Genomic DNA, 22,786 nt, shown 5'->3' with positions numbered 1-22,786 from the left:
CAGAGGTCGGTTCATATGGGAAGGCAGTCCTTGAGGTATTGTAGTCCTGAGCAGTTTAGGGATTTTTATAGGTCAAAACCAGCACTTTGAATTGGGCCTGGAAACTAGTCGGCAGCTGGGTCTGGCCAGGATTGGTGTAATATGCTCAAACCTCCTTGCCCCAGCGAGCAATCTGGCTGCTGAATTTTTTTACGTGTGTATGTGAGAGAGAGTGTGTGAACAATCTTCAGAGACAGCGCCACACACAGCGCCATAATCATTCAGAGTTAAGACGCATTTTTGTTTGTCTCCATAAATTGAGTTCTTTCTAAAGCTGATCCCACTGTTTCGTGAGAGGGCCATTCTTTATCTGTGTCTTCTCGATGGTGGTTGGCAAAGACTCTCCTTTAAGTCTCCACACAAACATACCGGCAACTCTCCATTTAAATGAGGGTTATGTTCCGAAGCATCACGTGTTTAAGCGAAATCGCATATATTGGGAGCTCTATTGGAAAAACCTGCAAGCACCTTCTAAACCTCTAGGAAACCCTTGGTAAACCCTTTAAAAAACGAGCAGCACTCCTGGGATTGCGCTAGCAAAGGCTTGTGGGATTGTCAGACGCTTTTTTCGTGCTATTTTTGTCATTCTCACACTCTTGGGGGCCATTTTTGCCCCTTCAAGTGCAGCTTCTAGGTTTGCGAGCGGCTCAAATGAGCATAAACGGGGAGTTGCCTGTATATACACACATACATATATAAATAAAGGATTCCTCAATGTTGTCATTCATTTTGCTTTGTTCAAGTATTTCGGGACGTTGGCCTGTAAGCCTCTTAACCACCTTTCAAACGTGTCTTCAACAGACTATGACTGAATTTGAGTATCTTAAGCTTCTGGGGAAAGGTACCTTTGGAAAGGTGATCCTGGTAAAAGAAAAAGCAACCGGGCGATATTACGCCATGAAAATTCTGAAGAAGGAAGTCATTGTCGCAAAGGTAAGCGCTTTGTTTTTTTAAATGTTTAGATTAATTTTGGGGGAGGGGCTATAACAGTAACAGGTTTCATCTATATATTCATCAAAGTAATATCAGTCCAATAGCTGTTGTTCACTCACAACTTACTGGGTTGTTCTTCAGGATGAAGTGGCTCATACGCTGACAGAAAACCGTGTTTTGCAGAACTCTAGACATCCTTTCTTAACGGTATGTGTTCTCTCTTAAGGGCAGCCCATAATCTGTGAGACGGGTGTGCGTGTTCGTGTGCGTGCCTTGGTCGTTTTAATTAATAGGAACCTTGGAGCCATATGCTTTTCCAAATCAGAGAATGGTAGATTTGAGTACTTGATGGCATGCCAGCCATCTCCCCATTGATTGTAATGGGATTCAGAACTGCTTTGCGCATAGCACAGCTGCATGGATATTTCCCTCTACTAAACGCCCAAATGTGAAGGGGAAGATGCCTTCTCTTAAACACACAGGCCTCATTCAGGCAACCAAATCTTGGCATAGGAATCTTGAGTTATTATCTTGCCTCCTCCTCCCCCAACCATTCAGCCCCTTTGTTCCTCTCTTTATAGCAAGAACAGGCGAACCATGAAGCCTTCTATTAACCACAGTTCCCAGTTTCATCTGAACTGGGAAACGATGGATAAGTCAGGATATTGTCAACTTCAGATTGCAGCTAAATATTCCGGCTTGTTTCAGACTCGTTTACTGTAGTTTCCCAGTTTGTACAAAACTGGGAAGTAGAGCTAAAGTAGGATTTCCTGGCTTGCTCGTGCCTCCCTTCATGACAGCACTAAATGGGTTGCACGCCTGGCCGAAAAACTTGTTTATATCTCAGTTTATTAAGCCAAGGTTTGATCTTCCAAAGATGGCCGTGACGGTCCTGTTGGTTACAGCCAACCAGCACTTTGACCACTCTTGTTTATTTTTAAGAGTGTGTGTTTGCCTGTTGTACTTCACATGCACACGGTAGAACAGCGGCTCCTAAACTCACCCCCCCCCCATTGACCACTTGAAAATTGGGATTTTGCCTTAATGTTTTTTTCTGCCTGCTGTGACACCCTGTTATGGTTTTTAATTCTCATTTTATTGCTCCTTTATTGTGAATCATTGTGTGTGTGTGTGAGAGAGAGATGCAGAAATCACAATGTGAAGCTAGCCAGTGTCTCAACATCACTCCATCCTTATTTCAGACATTGTGATATATCAGCATATTGTGATGTTTAGCTGGTGATATATCGCAGTGTTGAAAACCAGATATCGCCCATCCCTACTTCCCACATGCGTCTGGTTGGCTAATGTAAGACCAGGATGCTGGCCTGATCCAAGAAGGCACCGCTTACCTACTTAGCAAACCCCCACTCTCTCTGCCACCCCTTTCCCCCTTGATGTTCCTCCTCCTTGCCACACGCATGAAGTTAAGGCAAGTGCCACATGAAATGCTCTAAGATCCACATGTGACCCACCACAAACTGACTGCCCCTGAACTAGCAGATCTCAGGGCCAGAGATAGATAATGATGATAGATGATGATAGATAGATAGATAGATGATAGATTAGATAGATAATGATGATAGATGATGATGATAGATAGATAGATAGATGATAGATAGATAGATAGATAGATAGATAGATAGATAGATAGATAGATGATAGATAGATAGATAGATAGATAGATAATAATAATGATGATGATGATGATGATGATGATGATGATAGATAGATAGATAGATAGATAGAGATAGATAGATAGATAGATAGATAGATAGATAGAGATAGATGATGAAAGATAGATAGATAGATAGATAGATAGATAGATAGATAGATAGATGATAGATAGATAGATAGATAGATAGATATAGATATAGATATAGATATAGATATAGATAGAAGATAGATAGATAGATAGATAGATAGATAGATAGATAGATAGATAGATGATAGATAGATAGATAGATGATAGATAGATAGATAGATAGATAGATAGATAGATAGATAGATAGATGATAGATAGATGATAGATAGATAGATAGATAGATAGATAGATAGATAGATAGATAGATGATATAGATAGATAGATAGATAGATAGATAGATAGATAGATAGATAGATAGATAGATAGATAGATAGATGATAGATAGAGATAGATGATAGGTAGATATAGATGATAGATAGATGATAGATAGATAGATAGATGATAGATAGATAGATGATAGATAGATAGATAGATAGATAGATAGATAGATAGATGATAGATAGATAGATAGATAGATAGATGATATAGATATAGATAGATAGATAGATAGATAGATAGATAGATAGATGATAGATAGATGGATAGGCAGATATATTTAAGTCTTGTTACATATCCCAAAAATATGGTGCCTGTAAAACCCGTTATTATTTATGGAGATGTTTATTTTTATCTAAAGCCAAAGCAGTGACTCCCTCTCTGGCTCTGAAACCCCAGCTGTAACTTCTGGGCTGCAGCCCAAGCAAAACAAAATGGACTGTACGTCAAACCAAGCTAGCGGTTCTCATGATGTAGGAATGCGTGTGACGTGAGGGAAGGGCACCAGCCCTGGTGAGTGGAGTGGGGAGGGGAGGACGAACAAGGGGGAGAGAGATGCTCCCTCCCCAATCCCTCTTTCACCTTCCAAGTTAGTGACTTGAGAGCGGATTTATGTGGATGGAATGCCTCAGCTGGGCAGCTGCCCTCCATGGAACTGCAGCAAAGAGCTGGATAATGATGATGATTTCTGGATGAGAGCAGCGAATTTCACAGTGAGCCGCAGAGGATTTCCTGCGTTGACCAAGTGCCACCACACATCATAGGGTTGTCCGTGGAAAGACCCCCATTTCTCAGGCTGAACTGTACGCACTTTGTCTCTCGGCTCAATCTGGGTCCTTCATCCCCTTAAGTTGCAGGCCGTTCAGATTCAAAACAGCCCTAAGTCATGGCCGTGCATCAGTTTTAAATATCCCTAAGGTAGGGGGTAAGGGACGCGGGTGGCGCAGTGGTCTAAACCACAGAGCCTAGGACTTGCCGATCAGAAGGTTGGCGATTTGAATCCCTGCGACGGGGTGAGCTCCCGTTGCTCGGTCCCTGCTCCTGCCAACCTAGCAGTTCGGCAGCACATCAAATTGCAAGTAGATAAATAGGTACCGCTCTGGCGGGAAGGCAAACAGCGTTTTCGTGCGCTTCTCTGGTTTGCCAGAAGCAGCTTAGTCATGCTGGCCACATGACCTGGAAGCTGTACGCCGGATCCTTCAGCCAATAAAGCGAGATGAGCGCCGCAACCCCAGAGTCGGCCACGACTGGACCTAATGGTCAGGGGTTCCTTTACCTTTTTAAGGTAGGGGCCAAAGTCACATGGTCCAACACCCCTCCCAGCCTCCTAAGACACTGGGCATTCAGATTGGAAATATCTGTCCTGGCCGTTTAGGCTGAAAATACCCATCTTCCTCACCATGGGTTGTGGCTGGTACATCTCTCGGCTCATCCTGGCTCACTCCTGTTCTCTGGAGGGGAAACCCAACAAATCTGAACCTTGGAAGATTCAGGACAGGCGAAAGGAAGCAGTTGTTCACACGGCGCATAGCACGGAACTGCAGAACTCCCACAAGATGTTTGCAATGGCCGCCATCTTGTACGGCTTCGAAAGAGGATTGGATAAATGAATGGAGGATAAGGCTGTCCATGGCTGCTAGCCACGATGACTTGTGTTCTACAAGTCCTCCCAATTGTGGATTGGGAAGGGAGGCTTCGTGTTGCTGCCCGTCAACACTTAGGCAGTGACTACAAGCCTGCTGGGATTAGTTTCCCAGAAACGTGGCCTACCAGGATTAAGGGGACCCAGGCTCCGCTCTTCTAGCCAGATCCATTTCCCCACCTCCGCTGTAGCAAATCCAGCCAGCTACATCTCAGGCTTTTCCCATCCGGCTTCTGGATCAGGAATTGGGTGTCAGTATTCCTCTGTAGATGAAACCCAATATCTTTTTGAAGCTTGAGTTAGTAGTAAGGGTAGGGGATGAGATGAGATGTCCCAAGATTATTTCATGGCTTTTATTATTTTATCGCATTTGTTTCCCTCCCTCTCACAAGGGAGCACAGAGCAGCTTACAACATAAGGCGATATAAATACATAGAATCACAAAATTGCAGAGTGGGAAGGGAACCAAAAAGTCATCTAGTCGAACCCTTGCAACACAGCCAAGTCTGGAACAGCACACACTTTGTTAAATGGCAAATAGGTTTTAAGAGTTCACCTAAACATGGCCTGATTTCAGCTGGTTGACATGGAGTTCCATAAATGTGGGGCTACCACCAAGAATGCCCTGTCTTGCGGTACTATCCATATCACACCTCCCACTGATGGAAGCAGGGTGTGGATTATCCTCAAAAGGCAGATTCCAGGTTGCAAAGAGTGTGTGTGTGTGTGTGTGTGTGTGTCGAAGATTGTAGATGCTGTCTTTCAATCAGGTGGTATCCAAGACAATTCGACAGCAGATTAAAACAGTACAAGTCAATGTGGGTGGGACAGAGTATTTTAAAACCACTGTGATAAAAGATTGGTCATGGCTTCACCTTAATACCCCAATCATAGTGTAGAAACGATAGCAGCTAAAAAAAAACTGTGTTAGTAACTTGCTCTGCTACGTCAATTTGGAAGTGGTTCAAGAACTGCATGTTAAATAAAACCACATTTTGCTCACATGTGATTCGCTTTTTGTAGGCTTTGAAGTATTCCTTCCAGACGCATGACCGCTTGTGCTTTGTTATGGAGTACGCTAACGGAGGGGAGGTAAGGATCGCATTCACCTCGGTCGAATGTTAATGGTGTGCTTTCTGAGGGCCACATTCCAGTGGCGGCTGGGTTTAGAGGGAAAAGGAAGACGATGAATAGATATGACTTCACTGGGCTGCGTTTCAGCCGCCCACGAGTCCCTGGGATCTGCACTCACACAAACCTCTCCATTCTCCATCCAGACATTATAGCATTACAGTGATGAACTTCAGCCGGGGTAGCGCTGAAAGTGGGTGTGAAGTAAATTTGGGTGAGGGTTGTGGACATCTTTGGAGAGACACCTTTGGCCTGGAGTCTGACATTTGGTGCGTTGAGAATCTTCAAAGTTTGTCACAGCAACCTTCTGAGAGCTTCTTAAGGACATGGCATATCTCAGTCGTAGAGGGCATGGTTGGCATGTAGAAGTTCTCAGAACCAGTCCTAGTATTAATAATTTCATAAATCTCAGGCCGTGGGGCAGGGAAAGACCTGAGGTGCAGGAGGACTGCTAATCCCCTAGGTCAGCGGTTCTCAACCTGTGGGTCCCCAGATGTTGTTGGACTACAACTCCCATCATCCCTGAGCTTTGGCCTTGCTAGCTAGGGGTGATGGGAGTTGTAGTTCAACATCTGGGGACCCACAGGTTGAGAAAGGCTGCCCTAGATTATGGACAATGCTGGTTAGGTGGACTGATAGCCTGACTGCATTAAGTGACTTCAGGTCAGGAAAGGGGTATGCAGCTCAAGAATCACAGAGGTTGTAGTCCATGCCAGGAAGAAAGTCCTATTGTCCTCTGAATGGGGTGGGGAAGTAGCTGTTGGTTCCCACTGGGCCTCTTCCTTGCTCCCCAGTGCTATGAAAGCAGCACAGAGACCGACGCTTTCCTGGCTTGCCAAAGTGGCTACAGATAGTCCTCTCAGTCTAAATCAAAATGGCCTGGTGGACCAAATTTGTTGACCCAGAGGTATACCAGTGAGTCTGTTTGCCTGCCTCGTCCAGTATTTCCTTTCCCCCTTATCTGCTGCCAGACCTTCCTAATGAAGAGATGTCCGGGATTGAACCTGCATCCAAACCACGTGCTCCAGCCCTGAGCCGTGGTCCCTCCCTAATTACAGGTCTCCAGTAAACGCTGCAGTGTGCCAATTTAGGCTAATAAGTGCTTTTCCCTCCCAGCTGTTCTTCCACCTATCGAGAGAGCGCGTCTTTTCTGAAGACCGGGCCCGGTTCTATGGGGCTGAGATTGTATCGGCTCTAGACTACCTGCACTCGGAGAAGAACGTGGTTTATAGAGATTTAAAGGTAGGTGAGCAGAAGCCGGTGAGTTTGGGAGGCCAGCCTTTTTCTCGTTTATCTCAAGAAAAGGGAGCAGATTCGTGGGTGCTAAATCTCATTTGGAGTATTGGCGGGGTATATCCGTTTCGAACTTTGTCTTGCTTAGGGGCGCCATATTTCAAGAAGTGAAAATCCGGACACAAAAACCGAAGGCAGCATTCGGCCCTCAGGGGCGTGAGGTCCCCCAGCCTCGTTTTCAGCACTATTTTTCTAGAAAAAGAGGTGCTGGAACTCACATTGAACGCCTCCCTTGTTCTCTTAGAATGGCATTGGAGCCCACTGGAGAGGGGGCAGAACTGAGTCCCTGCTGGGGGGAAAAGACACATTTTCTAGATGGCACATGGTGGTGGCGTTAAAGAAAATCAGAACAGGCAGGTGCAACAGCTCAGCAGTAAAAACCCACCCAGCAACACAATTCAGTGGTAAAGTCCAATCCAGCGTGCGAGGGGGTTGATTGCTCTCTTCCCTCACCCCCCTCCAGATGTTGGGGATATACTTGTTTTGTTCTTTTCTTCACCTTGCCTCTAGTTAAGCAGCAGCTTTCAAAATTTATAGCTCCTCAAATTAACATATGCAAATGAGCAGCAGCCCTGTTAATTCCCTGCATGGGCAGAGTCACCCACTGGAGCAAACAGGAAGACGCTAGGTGGCTGAGACATTTTGGAATCCTGTTGGTTTTCATTCAGGCAATTCACAAATTAAAAGATTTTTTTAGTTGATTAATCGCCAGCCTCTCTCTCTCTCTCTCTTTAAATATATCTTTATTAATTTAAAATAAATGCATTTATGAGAAAACAGACGCACATACAAGTAAACATAGTCAAACAAATAACAGAAAAATCAAACAAACCACCACACTATAAGATACAAGAAGATTAATATAATTATCATCATATATACTCCTGATACTGAACACAATTATAAAACTTATAGAGAAGAAATTTAAAACTGACTTCCAATTAATCTCACTGTACTTTATCCATTACTTTATACCTCACAGTTACATATTTCTTATATAATTTCTTTTTACCTGCCTCTCTCTCTAACTGATTTAAAGATCAGTGATATTTAAATAGAGACGCCTTTCCGTGCATTTGAAGGAAAGGTGTTTACACCACAGAGCCAGTGTGGTGTAGTGGTTAAGAGCGGTAGTCTCGTAATCTGGGGAACCGGGTTCGCGTCTCCGCTCCTCCACATGCAGCTGCTGGGTGACCTTGGGCCAGTCACGCTTCTGTGAAGTCTCTCAGCCCCACTCACCTCACAGAGTGTTTGTTGTGAGGGATGAAGGGAAAGGAGAATGTTAGCCGCTTTGAGACTCCTGTAGGGGAGTGAAAGGCGGGATATCAAATCCAAACTCTTCTTCTTCTTCTTTAATAGCTTAATAATTTTTAAAAATATATTCAGTAGCAGGTGCTGTGCAGCGTGTTAAAACAGACACATGGATTAGAGATGGGGATGGGTCCTAAATCAGTGCCCAAGCACCTGCTTGGCATGCAGAAGGCAGCAAGTTCAGCCCCTGGCATCTCCAGTTAAAAACATCAGGTAGTAGGTGATGATGGAGAGCTCCTTGCCTGAGACCCTGGGGAGCCATTGCCAGTCAGAGCAGGCAGTTCTGAGCTAGATGGACAAACAGGGCTGCGTGGCAAGATGGTTGTTAGTCATTCATACTTGTGCTGAATTGGTGCACTTAATTGCACTGGGTGAACATTGGAAGGTTCAGGTTGGATTTTAAAAATGACTTAACCGAAGTACCACTTCTCTTGACAGCCCTGAGTAACGTGCTAATTGGGGGCATGAATATATATATCGCCTTCTTAAATAAATGAATTAAAAGGGTCCCTCTCTTCTCTTCCCCACCCTCCCAGCTGCCTTCCTTTTCTGTGTGTGTGTTTGTTTCCCACCTGGTAACGCTGTGCAAATTTTTCCCTGGAAGACAGACAACACCTGAGTTATTCATGCATTGCCATTGGTGGCTGCCATGGATACTTTTCGCCAGCTTTGGAAATAAGCGCTGAAGAGGAGGCAGGCCCACCCGCCGCTCTGCTTGCCCTGCTGCTGTTCTCCCCACTTTCCCTTCTCCATACCCCTGCCATCTAACCACTCTCAGGTGCTGGGACTGCCAAGGAGGATGGAGGTGTGCAAGCAACCCCTGTGGCAGTTCCCTTGGTTTAATGCACAACACAGTCTCTCTGCCGGCTGCACAGGAGCAGACAGAGCTCAGTGGTGAAGCTTGTTGCTTTGCATAGAGAAAACCCCCAGCTCCTGTCCTGCAGGCAGAATGATCAAGAAGCAGGTAGAAGCAGCCATAGTTCAGTGGCAGGACATCTGTTCTGCATGCAGAAGGTTGCAGGCCCAGGACCCACCCACCCTGGGCATCGGATGTGCTCCGGTCCTTCTTTAGGGCTTTGTGTTGGGCCATCTGTTTGGCCACTGTGGACTAGATGAGCCTGTGGCCTGATCAGGGGGTCTGTGTGTGATTCTCGCCTCCCCGTGCTGTTTTCCTGTGGATAATCCCCTCTTCCTCCCAATCACTGGCATTCTCCCCATAAGAGAAAACAAGTGCCGTATTTTTTGCTCTATAAGACGCACCTTTTGCCTCCTGAAATGTAAGGGGAAATGTGTGCACATCTTATGGTGCAAATGCAGGCTGCGCAGCTATCCCAGAAGCCAGAACAGCAAGAGGGATTGCTGCTTTTGCTGCGCAGCGATCCCTCTTGCTGTTCTGGCTTCTGAGATTCAGAATTTTTTTTTCTTGTTTTCCTCCTCCAAAAACTGGTCTGGTGTGTCTTATAGAGCGAAAAATACAGTATGTCATACATATTTTTGCAGTGGGGCAAAGAGCAGTTTTGGAGAACGATCTGTGTTGAGAAAAGGATGTAGGGCCAAAACATTAGTCCTTCCCCTCTCTGCTTTAGTCCTAAACTAAGCTGGGCAACTGTGTCTGCTTTTTGCAGAGATTCAGAGAGAGGAGAGGTCTCCTTTGCCTGTCAAGTTTGTCCCTAAAAGTGTAAGCTAGGGAGCCTCCTGGTCCAGACTGGCTCACCCACAGGCTTCAGCAGACCTTCCCCATGCAGCCACTATTCTCTCTGCCTTGGGCTCCCAGCTTTCAACAATAATGAGGAATTTTACGAGCTACCTGACAAGGCTGTTACATGGATTTTCTCAATAATGTGTTGTGCACCACACTGAACACTCAAAAATAACTTCAGAAATCCTTATTACTACTATTATTGTTATTAGCTCAAAAGCCTATTCAGCTCAGTTCAAAGGAAGCCATAACAGGTGCCCAGGTCTGCTTGTTTTCTTTCTCCCTCCCCATCCCTTTTTCCTTTTGTGTTGTGTCTTTCTGATTGTAATCCTCAGGGCAGGAGCTATCTTGTTGTGTAAGCCATTTTGGGAGCCTTTTCAGCTGAAGAGCAGGGTGATCATGCTTTAAATAAATAAACAACAATGGGAAGGCAGTGAGAAGGGAGAAACTTCTTTTTTAAAAAATGGGCAATTTTGTAAAAAAGAAGAAGAAGATTCTGCACTGACTATTCAAATGATTGACTTGTTCCTCTCTCTTTAAATTTGATTTTCATTTAAGTTGGAAAACTTGATGCTGGATAAAGACGGGCACATAAAAATAACAGACTTTGGGCTCTGCAAAGAAGGGATCAAGGACGGAGCAACAATGAAGACTTTCTGTGGCACCCCGGAATACCTTGCGCCAGAGGTACTCTTCATGCAGCCCTTGATTGTATCATCACAAGCAACGCTTCCTGTAACAGAAAATAGAGCAGTTCATAAGGCATCGTGTGGGGGCTCCTCGTTTATGGGATGGTCTCCCCAGGGAGGCTCTCCTGGTACCTATCTTTGGGCAACAGGCTAAAACATTCCTCTTCTCCCAGGTCTTTGGCTAATTAAACAATCTATGGCCTTTTAAACGGGGGGCGGGGGTATTGTTTTTGTTTGCTATTATGATACATATTTTTGTGGTTTTATAAGGTAAGCTGCCCTGTGATCTTTGGATGAAGGGCTGTATAGCAATGTAAATAACAACAACAACAACAACAGAGACTGTTGGCCAATGCTAGCAAACCACTTGTTGAAGCACCCCCCCCCCCAATATTAGCAGGCCACTCACCTGTCAATCATGGGGTGTCATAATGACCCATGAAGCCAGAAATGTTCCCCACAGTATGTTCCCCATAACTCAGGGGTCAGCAACCTTTTTCAGCTGTGGGCCGGACTGTATTTTTGGGAAAAAATAGAGGAACAAATTCCTATGCCCCACAAATAACCCAGAGATGCATTTTAAATAAAAGGACACATTCTACTTGTGTAAAAACATGCTGATTCCCAGACCGTCCGTGGGCCGGATTGAGAAGGCAATTGGGCCACATCCGGTCCCTGGGCCTTAGGTTGCCTACCCCTGCCATAACCCAACACCCTGACCACTTCACTGGTTCCCTAAACCTGCAACGAAGGCAGAATCGCAACGTGGGGGTGTTGAGACAATGACTGAGATGTACAGGATGTGCCTTGAGCTATCCTGAGAGTGCTAAGGACGGTTGTTGCTTTCCGTCTTGGACACAGTCTTTGTCCTCTGGTTTGCAGTGTGTGTGTGTGCGTTAGGTTCTGCACGGTCCTTTTTGCCACTCAGTGGGGCGGTTTAGCATTTGAGCAATCCGGAGAGCGTCCGTGCGTGAGCGAGCTCCCTGCGTCCGTGAAGCCGCTCGCCCTTTCTTAAAAGAGAAAAGGAGCAGCACTGCTGGCATCCCGGTCATCTGTTTGTAATCGGAGCCCGGCCTCGGAGCCTGTTTGTACAGTTGCTGCATAGTTGTTTTAGGGTCACGCTGGAATTTGGGACATAGATGGCAGCGGCCGGCTTTGATGTGCCTGGTGCGTCGGTCGCCGAGGTGTTTACAGCTGTTGTGCCTTCTCTTGTAAATTCCACCCGTGCAGCTGTTCAGAGCTGTTGGCTCCCAACCTGACTAGCCACTTATTTTAAGTGAAATGACCTTTTTTATCCTCTGGCCTTCTGCTCACCCCCCACCTACTATTATAAATTGTGGCTGGAAAACAATTCCTTAAATACGAATAGAAAGATGTTGTTTTTGATGGTGGTGGCATCCATCTGACTCCAGAGACAATGGAGAAGTGAGCCTTTGGGGGGTGAGGTCCAGCCATTGTGGGGTTGCAGCGACTTCTATGGGAGAGACATATTTCAGTGGGGCAGATGAGGGCGTCTGGGGAATGGCCCCACTATGCTTCAGAGGTGCCAGAACTCGGTTTCAGTGAGTTCCGGCTGGGGGGGAAAGCCCTGGTCTCAGGAGACATAGCAGGAGTGCACCTTTGCAGGTGAAGTCAAACTGTTGGACGGTTGCAACGCCTGCTGTGAATGTAGAGGCTGATAGGGGGGAGACATGTTTTGTTGCAGCAGGGGCAGATGGAAGCACCCAGTGGTGCTGCTGCAGATACACTCCAAATACAGACGTTCTGAACCGCAGGGATACCAAAGAAGGATGTTAAAAACATCAGAAGGGCCAGTTCTAGCTCTTTATTAAAGAAGGCGTAGACTTGCAGCAAAGCAGCCTGCCAGGTCTCCCAACCTTTACAGACCCGGGACGGAGACCCCAGCAAGGAGATGGCTTTTCCTGTATACGCAAAGCAGCACACGTCAATTTGACATGAGACTTCCCATCCCTTCACCTCCCCAGATGAGGGCATAGGTGGCAGATACCCAAGTCTTAACAGATAGCTCCCCTTTCTGGGCTTAGAGCCCAGCACCCAAAGCCCACAGATAAGGATTTAACATCAACTCAAACCAATTTGCTTACATCAAAGCAAATGAATGTAGATATATGAGAGTCCACTGCTGCAACAACTAACAGCTAATTGTGGGGTTCTCTTGACTACCAAGTTGGCGTTTGCAGAGCTTCCTAACATCTCAGCTTTGGTTCAACACCAAATTTTTTAACGTGTAGAATAGCATTTTTATATGGCGTGATCTCTTGTGATCAGAATCTTTCCTCCTCCTCCTGTTGTTATTTATTGCATTTATATACCACCTTTCCTCCAAGGAGCTCAGGGTGGCTAATAATAATAATAATAATAATAAAATTTATTTTATCCCCAGGCAAGACCGGGCTCAGGGCAGCTAACACCAGTTATAAAAACAATTAATTAAAATACAACTTAAAAACAAGATTAAAATACAACATTAAAGTTGTAGATATAGTTCTCCTCCTCCTCCTTGTATCTTCACAACACCCCTGTGAGGTAGGTTAGGCTGAGAGTGAGTGACTGACCCAAGTTCACCTGGTGAACTCCACCAAAAGAGAGCAGTCTTCCTCTCCTCTCCTCTCCTCTCCTCTCCTCTCGCTGCACAGCTTAGTTGGTAGACTATGAGACTCTTAATCTCAGGGTCAAGGGTCCGAGCCTGACAATGGGCCAATGATTCCTGCATGGATGACCTGGGATAGCTCAGTGGTTAGAGCATGAGGCTCTTAATCTCAGGGTTGTGGGTTCGAGTCCCATAATTGGGCAAAAGATTCCTGCTTTGCACGGGGCTGGACTAGATGACCCTCATGGTCCCTTCCAGCTTTACAATTCTGCGAATCTCCCGCAATAGCAAAGTCTCTGCTCTTGTTTGCAGCTGCTCCAAGGGGGCCTTGAGAAGTGTGAACAGAAAGTGCTGTCGGGAAAGGGCACCTCTGCATTGTCACACAGTCCCGCGTGCAAAGGCCCCCCCCCCCGTGCCCCCGCCCTTGTCCCGGTTGCTCGTAAAGGATGATGATCCTGGCTCCTGGAATCCTGGCAGACGAGGCAGCTGTGTTGGTCTTCTACATATATGGGGGCAGCTGCAGAGCCAGCTGTCGCTTGGTGCGAATCATACGGCAAGAGGCAGGCTGTAAATAGACCTGCGTGGGGTAATCCAATACCTGGCATCCTCTGGCTTTTCGCTGCAGGCCGACTTCCAGCTTCCAGTGTCCTATCCCCACCCCCACCCCTCCTCAGACCAGAGTACTCAGCAGTTAGCAGGCTCTAGACTCGCAGGGGTGTCCACACTTTTTCCAAAGAGGGCCAAATTTGATGAAGTGAACATGCGTGAGGGCCGACCAGAGCTGTTGAGACTTTTTTTAGGATTGAGGTTTCTTTACGAGTTTATCTCAAAGTTGCTGAGCTTTTTTTTTAGGATTGAAATTGTTGAGCTTTTGGGGGGACTTTCCCCCTCACAGTTGCTGAGATTTAAATATAAATAAATAAACTGCCACAGGGGCTGGGATGAACCGACCGGCGGGCCACGTTAGGCCCCCGAAATGGACTTTGGACATGCCTGCGAGTCTAAAGGGATGGGCAAGCAGGGAGAAGAGCAAACTCTCTGATGTTCGGTTTTTCTCTCTCTTCATCATCGTTCAGCTCTCTCCACGATCTCTGTGCTTACGGAAGGCACTTCAGTAGACCTTAGGCATGACCAGCTTGCCTTTCTGAGTTGTAAGGCTAGTTCCATAAAGCAGGGCACAATAATTTGGATTGCTGCAGAGGTTTAAAGCTTCTAACCCTCTTGCTTTTAAGTAGTTCTGTGTGTCGGTTTGTTTATTGCACACCTCTCCGACTTTTCCTCCTAGGAGCTCATCGTGGTTGCTCCTTCCCATTTTATCTCCACAACAACCCTGAGAGGTAGGCTCCAGCTGAGAGGCAGTGACAGACCCAGGGTCTCACCCAGTGAACATCACGGCCGAGTTGAGAATTGAATTTGCAGGTCCTGGTCCAACACTCTCTAACCCAGGGAAGGAGAACCCGAGGCCCTCCAGAAATTGCTGAACTACAACTCCCATCGTTACTTGCCGCCGGCTGGGGCAACATTTGGAGGACCAAAGGTTCCTCACCCCAGACATTTTAAAATGGCACTATTCTACTACCGCCGATATGAAGAGGGCATTGAAAAGATAGGCTTCCTTTATTTTTATACAGTGGCACCTCAGGTTACAGACTCCGCTAACCTAGAAGTAGTACCTCGGGTTAAGAACTTTACCTCAGGATGAGAACAGAAATTGCGCGCCAGCAGCACGACGGCAACAGGAGGCCCCATTAGCTAAAGTGGTACCTCAGGTTAAGAACGGACCTCCAGAACGAATTAAGTTCGTAACCAGAGGTACCACTGTATTGTATTATTTGTAATTCCCGTGTTGTGGGGAGGTTGGATTAGATGACTAATTCCATCCGTCTACATGACTATTTGTACTTGGTTTTTGCATTCATAAATCACCTTCTGCCAGTGCTCTCAAGGTGGTTTAAAAGAAAGAGGTATTCCATAAAATTACATGATGGTTAAAATGTCCAGGTATAAGGAGGGCGAACCAAGTGGCGCTGAGTCGATGGAGTGATCCTCACTGTCTCTCTTTTGAGATGCAGCCTGGTGGAAAGGCTCATAGCAGAAGCGCTTCTGGGTGAGGGAGGCCAAATTGCGGTTGTTCTTGGCCAGCCTTTTAAACAGAGGAACATGAACTGCCTTAACAGCAAGTGTGTTAGAACTGTAGAAACCTCTGCAGCAATCCCGCTGCGTAATTTATTGCACGGTGCATATCAGTAGCAATAACAATAAGGCAGTCGTTCTTAGGGGGGTGGGAGCATGTTGTGAGTTTGCACCCTCTGTTGTTTCACTGCACACCCCACTGCGCTCATCCCATCCCCTGTAATTCCTCCCCCAGCTAAACACACAAAGTTTTAGTTAGTTAGTTAGTTAGTTTTATTGCGGCAAAAGCCAGTGACACTAAACACCACAAGATCAAACAAAAAGAAATGAACACACAAAGTTTATTGTCACACAAAGTTTTTAAACTGATCTTCATAACACTTGATCTCTTCTGTTTGTTTTTGATCATCCGCATGTCTCTCTTTGTGTGGAGTAGGGGAGAGGGGTACTTTTCCTAACTCTGCTGTGAGATGTTGTTTCTTTATGCTGGGTATTGTAATTGTATTTGTGGTCCGTCCCCCCCGCCCCCCAGTGTTGAAACCTCATAGATTTTTGTTTATGTTTCAGGTGGGTGGAACTTGCAAGACAATTTCTAACGAAGTTCTTAGCCTGCATTTAAAAACAAACAAACCCGTTAAGAGTTCCCAGTGGTGGGGGGCGGGCACAACTGTCAACAGAATAGTTAAAGGTCTGGGGGAGTTTTGGAGAGCTTTCACATCTCTGGCCAGTTGGGTTAAAATGCTCTCAAGTGCCATTATGATGATGGAATTTGTCACGGCTTTGAAGTACAGTGGTACCTCGGGTTACATACGCTTCAGGTTACATACACTTCGGATTACACACTCCGCTAACCTAGAAAAAGTGCTTCAGGTTAAGAACTTTGCTTCAGGATAAGAACAGAAATCAGGCGGCGCAGCAGGAGGCCTCATTAGCTAAAGTAGTGCTTCAGGTTAAGAACAGTTTCAGGTTAAGTACGGACCTCCGGAATGAATTAAGTACTTAACCCGAGGTACCACTGTACTTCAGTTATTCTTTTGTATGATGGCAACAGTAAATCCCTTCATTGGATGCAAAACAATCTCCATTTCTATACGTATTCCTGTGCATCTACCCATATTTTAAATACTGGCTTCATGGTCCATCATGATAAACCCTTTCATCCATTTCTTGTCCCATTAGAATAACCTCTTTTTGCATATGCGTAAACATACGGACTGCCTTGGGTACCAGGTTTCTGTTACGCCCCTATAGATGCTGTTGGCCTCAAACTCCCATTACTCCCAGGCAGCATGTCCAGAGATCAGGAATGATGGAAGCTCATAGAATCATAGAATTCTAGAGTTAGAAGGGATCCCAAGGGTCATCTTGTCCAACCCCCTGCAATGTAGGAATCTCAGCTAAAGCATCCATGGCAGATGGCCATCCAAACCTCTGCTTAAAAACCTTCAAGGAAGGAGAGTCCGCCACGTCCCGAGGGAGACCTTTCCACTGTCAAACAGCTCTTTCCCATAAAAAAGTTCTTCCTGATGTTTAGTCAGAATCTTGTTTCTTGTCATTTGAAGCCATTGGTTCAGATCCTACCCTCCAGAGCAGGAAAAAACAAGCCTGCTCCATCTTCCATGTGACAGCCCTTTAGATATTTGAAGATGGCTATCACATCTCCTCTTTTCCCAGGCTAAACATGCCGAACCAATCCTTAGAAGGCTTGGTTTCCAGACCCTTGGTCATCTTGGTTGCCCTCCTCTGCTTGTCAACATCCTCCTTAAATTGTGGTGTCCAGAATTGGACACAGTATTCCAAGTGTGGTACCTGACCAAGGTAGAATAGAATGGTACTATCGCTTCCCTTGATCTGAACACTAGAATAGCACTAGCCCTTTTTTGCTGCTGCCTCACCCTGTGGACTCAGGTTAAGTTTGTGTCTTACTAAGAGCCCATGGGAGATGGGGAGAAGGTTCCTCATCCCTGGCCTAATTGGATGCTGTGCAGGAAACAAAAGGCCAGCAGGCTGTTACAGGACAGGAATTCCTTCCTTCTGCTTATCTGAGCCATGGATGAGTTAGACTCGCCATTGACATAAAGCTCTGGCCTTCTTGCAGGTGCTGGAGGACAACGACTATGGCCGTGCGGTGGATTGGTGGGGCTTAGGAGTCGTCATGTACGAAATGATGTGCGGTCGGCTCCCTTTCTATAACCAGGACCACGAGAAGCTCTTCGAGCTCATTCTCAGCGAAGAGATCCGGTTCCCTCGCACGCTATCGCCCGAAGCAAAGTCGCTTCTGTCGGGCTTGCTGAAGAAGGATCCGAAGCAAAGGTGAGGCTTTGGCATTTCTGGTCTTCCGATGCAGGCGACTCCTAAACCCCGTAAACTAGGTGCGCCTTATGGTCTGGTGCGTCTTAGAGAGCGAAAAATACGGTATCATCCCAAATTGGTTTGAAGTCCATTTCGTGATATCAACATAGTAATTTCTGACATGGCGATGTATCGCGAATCACATGGTGGGTGTGCTATGCAAAAATCAGTGTGGGGGAAAATGTGAAGCCAACTGATGATGCCTCTCTCGATTCCTGTAGCCCCTGTTAACTCCGCCAGCTCAGCTCTCCCCGGCCTCATGCAGGGGGCAGCGAATCACATGAGCAGGCACCAGCAAAAATCACAGTGCGGGGAAAACCGTGAAGCCAGCCAATGCCCCTTCATAGCTCCATCCTTATTTCAGACTTCAGGGTAGATCACACTGTTTAGCTGTTGATATGTCATGATGCTGAAAACCAGATACCGCCCAGCCGTACTAGATGGGCCATTGTGCTCTTTGTTCTCCTGTGCTCTCCTGCTGTCAGTCGGTTCTAGTGCCGTAATTTCCTGGCTTGTTTAAGTCAGAGTTCCCCTTTGTGCCTAGAGCATCCTCTAAAATGAGCAGTGAAACACCTTGCGTGTCATCCCAGTGTCCGAATGTGGGAAAATGGAACATCACAGAGCAAGTAAAGATTACAAAGCGTTTCTTCCTTCCCCCCCCACCCACCCACCCAAATTTCCAATCTGGAGACCTCTGCAGTTCAGGGTGATTATTTGACCTGGTTTCAAAGCTGTTGAATGTTTTTCTGTGAAATGCATGCTTAAGGTTTTGTTTGTTTGTTTGTTTAGGCAAGCCTGTCCAGGCATGTAGTTATTGATGTGTTTTATCCTTTTCTCGCTGTTCATTTTAATTGTTTTTAAATGCATTTGAATTGCTTTTAACTGATAATTTTAATAACATTGTTTAAACTGTTTAGAAGTTTTTATTACAGGCTTTTTTATTAGAGGTTTACTAGAGGGTTATTCAGAGGTGGTATATAAATTTTGTGAAATAAATAAGTGGCGCAATCAGCATTCAAGGTCGCGCAGGGCCTACTTGGTAGAGGCACCGTCCACACACTTCTGCATCGTCACTTAGCAACGAGTCATTTTCGCAAAGGCCAAATGAACACCATTATAAAATTGCGTATAAACACAAGACGTTTGCACCGTGCTAAAGTGGCGCTGGTATTTTTCTCCCCACAGGTTAGGTGGTGGACAGGATGACGCCAAGGAGATTATGCAACACAAATTTTTTGCTGGCATCGTATGGCAAGATGTGTATGAAAAAAAGGTATTCAGAGTTCTGCATGTTGGAAGATGTGATTTGTTGGTGCTTCACAGCTGGAGGCAGTAATGTAAACCAGTAAACCAGGGATTGGGAACCGCAGGACGGTTCCCCCCCCCCCTTCCTCATAACCCATGGCTTTGCTAGTGTGGCTCTCTGCCACCCTCTAGTGTTCAACACCCACACAAGTTTATAGCTGGTGTGGCTGTCTGTTAGTCAATCAAAATGGGCTCTTTTTTGGCTCACAAATGGGCTTTTTTGGCTCATCTAGTGACGGCTGTTGGATTCAGCGGCCTTGAGGATGGTTCCTTGATTAACATTTCACTGAACGTTGCTGTCAGCATGGACGTTTCCAAGTATCATGCCATTCAGGTTAATTAAAAAGGCCTTGTGCAGTCAGATGGGAAAGATGGTTTACAGTTGCATTTGCCCCCTGTGTGTCAGCATCTTCCTCCTGTCCCTGTTCAGAGCCCATAAAACTTCCCAGAGCTTATCCTGCTTCCCTTGTCTCCAAACAGAAGGGGTGAGACAGGTTCAGTGAGTGCCAGCCATGCCCTCATTTACCTCCATTTCCGCTATGCATCTCTTTTAAAAAACTGGCTCCATGTCTTGCTGCATTTTTTGAATGTTTCACATGGAATTTGAACACTTTAATAGCTTAAGTCTATCTACTATTTCCCCTGGTCGCTGCCCTGCAGGAGTTTTCGCACTGCGGTGCCGTAGTGTTAAAAGACCAATCTCCGTGCATCTTTACATAGCATGCTTCAGGTTGAAGCCTTAATATTTTTTGCAGCAGACCAGAATAGTCTTGCAACGGACTGTTCTCTCCGCTGCCGCCACCCCCAACTCCACGTTCACGCAAGAACTCCTAGGAGTGCTGCTGCATTGCTTGCACTTTGGAAAGGCCTTTGCTCAACTTCCTGGGTGCCAGTAGTCTCCCGTGTAGGTAACCTGCGACGCACCGTGGAACCAAAATTTCAGCTGTCTTCCTGGTTGATGCCTCGTCATTATGAATTCAGATCAAGCCTTGCTGGCTCTCAGGCTGCGTTGGGAAGTGGTCCAGCATTTTTATGAGTACGGAAAGTACTCTTATTCCATGCAGGCATGCACAATCAACAGAATTATAATGGCAGAATCCCCTCTCCCGCCCCCCAAGAACCCCCCCCCCAATTGACCTTTTCTTAACACATAATAGTTGTGCTCCAGCTTTATCTTCTTCTGCATAGGCTTCTTCTCTTTTTGCGCATCTGATGCCAACGGGCAACACTGTTTTGATCATGGGGTGGCTGACCAGTGGCCCTCCGGACGTCGCTGAACTACAACTCCCATCAGCCCCAGCCAGCATGGCTAGTGCTCAAGAGAGGATAGGGGTTGTAGCACGGCAGTGTTGGAGGGCCACAGGTTCTCCATCCCTGCCAGCCCCCACTAGCCCTAGGCGGTACTACCACTGGAGAGGCACAATGTTGTTTGACTCCAGCTCCCATCAGCCCCTGCCAACATGGCCAGTGGTCAGGGATGATGGGAGTTGTAGTCCGGAAGGCACCACATTGGCTACTCTTGGCTTAGCATTATGCCATAAATGGATCCATGTGGCCTGCGCTGGGACATAGCAGGTGGTTATATATAAACTAGTTCCGCTCTTTTCTAAAACTGGCAGTATAATCACTTGCCTTTTTGCCCCTAAATCGTGCGCATCATAACCTTGTTTCCCATCGCTTCGGATTGTGAATTAAAACAAAAAAGGTAAAACAACATAGACGTATTTAAATCGGTCAGCATCACGCTTTAAGGTCCATTTGTCTTTTCTGTGGGGTCTTGAGCTCTTAAACGACTCACCCATTCTCTCAATTTCAGTACACCAGGCAATCATTTAGAAAGTGGGTGAAAAGCCAGATCAGGTGCCAGAACTACATTATGCTAAGTGAAATCAGCAGTTAGCTATTTTTAAAGGAGCGAAACCACACACACACACACACCCGCCGATGGTAGGGTGGTAAATTTTGATGGTTTTTCCCCTCTTCCTTTCTTCCAGCTCATACCACCATTTAAACCGCAGGTGACATCTGAAACAGACACGCGCTACTTTGATGAAGAATTCACAGCACAGATGATCACTATCACCCCTCCTGATCAAGGTAAAAACTGCTGCTGTTGTCAGTATAAAGACTTACCATCACTCTATATCACCAGGTTTGTCTTAATGAAAGGATTCAGCCGGTATCTCCCAGAAAGCAAAGACTTAAATCTAGTTCTCTGTAGTTTTATCAAAAGGGTTGGGAACCTCTGGCTTGTAGGCCAATTTCAGCCCACCAGGGGGTCCATGAGGGCTCAACATCAGTCCAGTGGTTGAGAGTGGTTCAGATGTCAACTGGAGGAGAGGAGGAAGATGCTAAATTATGCACATCTTTCCCCGACCAAGTCAGCCATGATTTAACCCCCGCCTCCTTAGCTGAGCAGGATCCCATGCAAACCTGTTCCTGATTCAGGAAGGATATTGCATTGAAATCCCCTACAAAAATAAAGGTTTTTCAACCAGCTCCTGTTTGAACCTCTGGTTTTACGAAGTCCAAATAGGAATGCTGGGCTGGTTGAAAGTCGTTCTGCAGGCTCCCTTCTTTAGACCTCGTTTGGCTTCACCTAGAATCATAGAGTTGGAAGAGACCACAAGGGCCATCGAGTCCAACCCCCTGCCAAGCAGGAAACACCATCAGGGCACTCCTGACATATGGTTGTCAAGCCTCTGCTTAAAGACCTCCAAAGAAGGAGACTCCACCACACTCCTTGGCAGCAAATTCCACTGTCAAACAGCTCTTACTGTCAGGAAGTTCTTCCTAATGTTTAGGTGGAATCTTCTTTCTTGTAGTTTGGATCCATTGCTCCGTGTCCGCTTCTCTGGAGCAGCAGAAAACCACCTTTCTCCCTCCTCTATGTGACATCCTTTTATATATTTGAACATGGCTATCATATCACCCCTTAACCTCCTCTTCTCCAGGCTAAACATGCCCAGCTCCCTTAGCCGTTCCTCATAAGGCATCGTTTCTAGGCCTTTGACCATTTTGGTTGCCCTCCTCTGGACACGTTCCAGTTTGTCAGTGTCCTTCTTGAACTGTGGTGCCCAGAACTGGACACAGTACTCCAGGTGAGGTCTGACCAGAGCAGAATACAGTGGCACTATTACTTCCCTTGATCTAGATGCTATACTCCTATTGAACCTGCCTGTTCCCAACTCCCATCTGCTCCAGCCAGCATGGCCAAGAGCCATGGATGATGGAAGTGCCCTGGGAGGGTCCCCAGTTCCCCATTCCTTCCATTATTCTTGCCTCTCTCTTTCCCCTTCGTTGGCTAGACAACCTGTGTAGACTTAGCTTCTTGAGACAGGGAGCCACAGTGTGTGTTTTGAAGTTACCCGGTAAACTAGGAGTGGACACAAGATAGAACAAGAGCTACTTGGAGATCACTGGGATGTTCGAAGTAGACGGACAAGCGTTTCTGAATCCTAACAATTGCAACCACAAAACTCCTTTTTGCAACTTTATTAGGCTACTAAAGGTAAAGAAAGGTTAGGAACATAGGAGGCTGCCTTGGACCAAGTCAAAACATTTGTGC

General features: G+C 46.2%; 1 protein-coding gene across 1 annotated transcript in view; it reads left to right on the top strand.

Annotated features, from left to right (window-relative positions):
- Positions 1-22,786, top strand: part of AKT1 (AKT serine/threonine kinase 1) — a 109,571-nt gene that overhangs the window by 84,923 nt on the left and 1,862 nt on the right. The window contains exons 6-13 of the mRNA XM_081913014.1: positions 841-972; positions 1,114-1,179; positions 5,718-5,786; positions 6,942-7,067; positions 10,687-10,815; positions 17,660-17,874; positions 19,099-19,186; positions 21,213-21,315. Coding sequence (XP_081769140.1) covers positions 841-972; positions 1,114-1,179; positions 5,718-5,786; positions 6,942-7,067; positions 10,687-10,815; positions 17,660-17,874; positions 19,099-19,186; positions 21,213-21,315 — 928 coding nt within the window. The remainder of the gene's footprint in view (positions 1-840; positions 973-1,113; positions 1,180-5,717; positions 5,787-6,941; positions 7,068-10,686; positions 10,816-17,659; positions 17,875-19,098; positions 19,187-21,212; positions 21,316-22,786) is intronic.

Source organism: Podarcis melisellensis (assembly GCF_964234715.1).
Source record: "Podarcis melisellensis genome assembly, chromosome: 1".
Classification (NCBI taxonomy): domain Eukaryota; kingdom Metazoa; phylum Chordata; class Lepidosauria; order Squamata; family Lacertidae; genus Podarcis; species Podarcis melisellensis.
The sequence above is the reverse complement of the archived record's forward strand: the minus strand, read 5'-3'. Positions and strand labels throughout refer to the sequence as shown.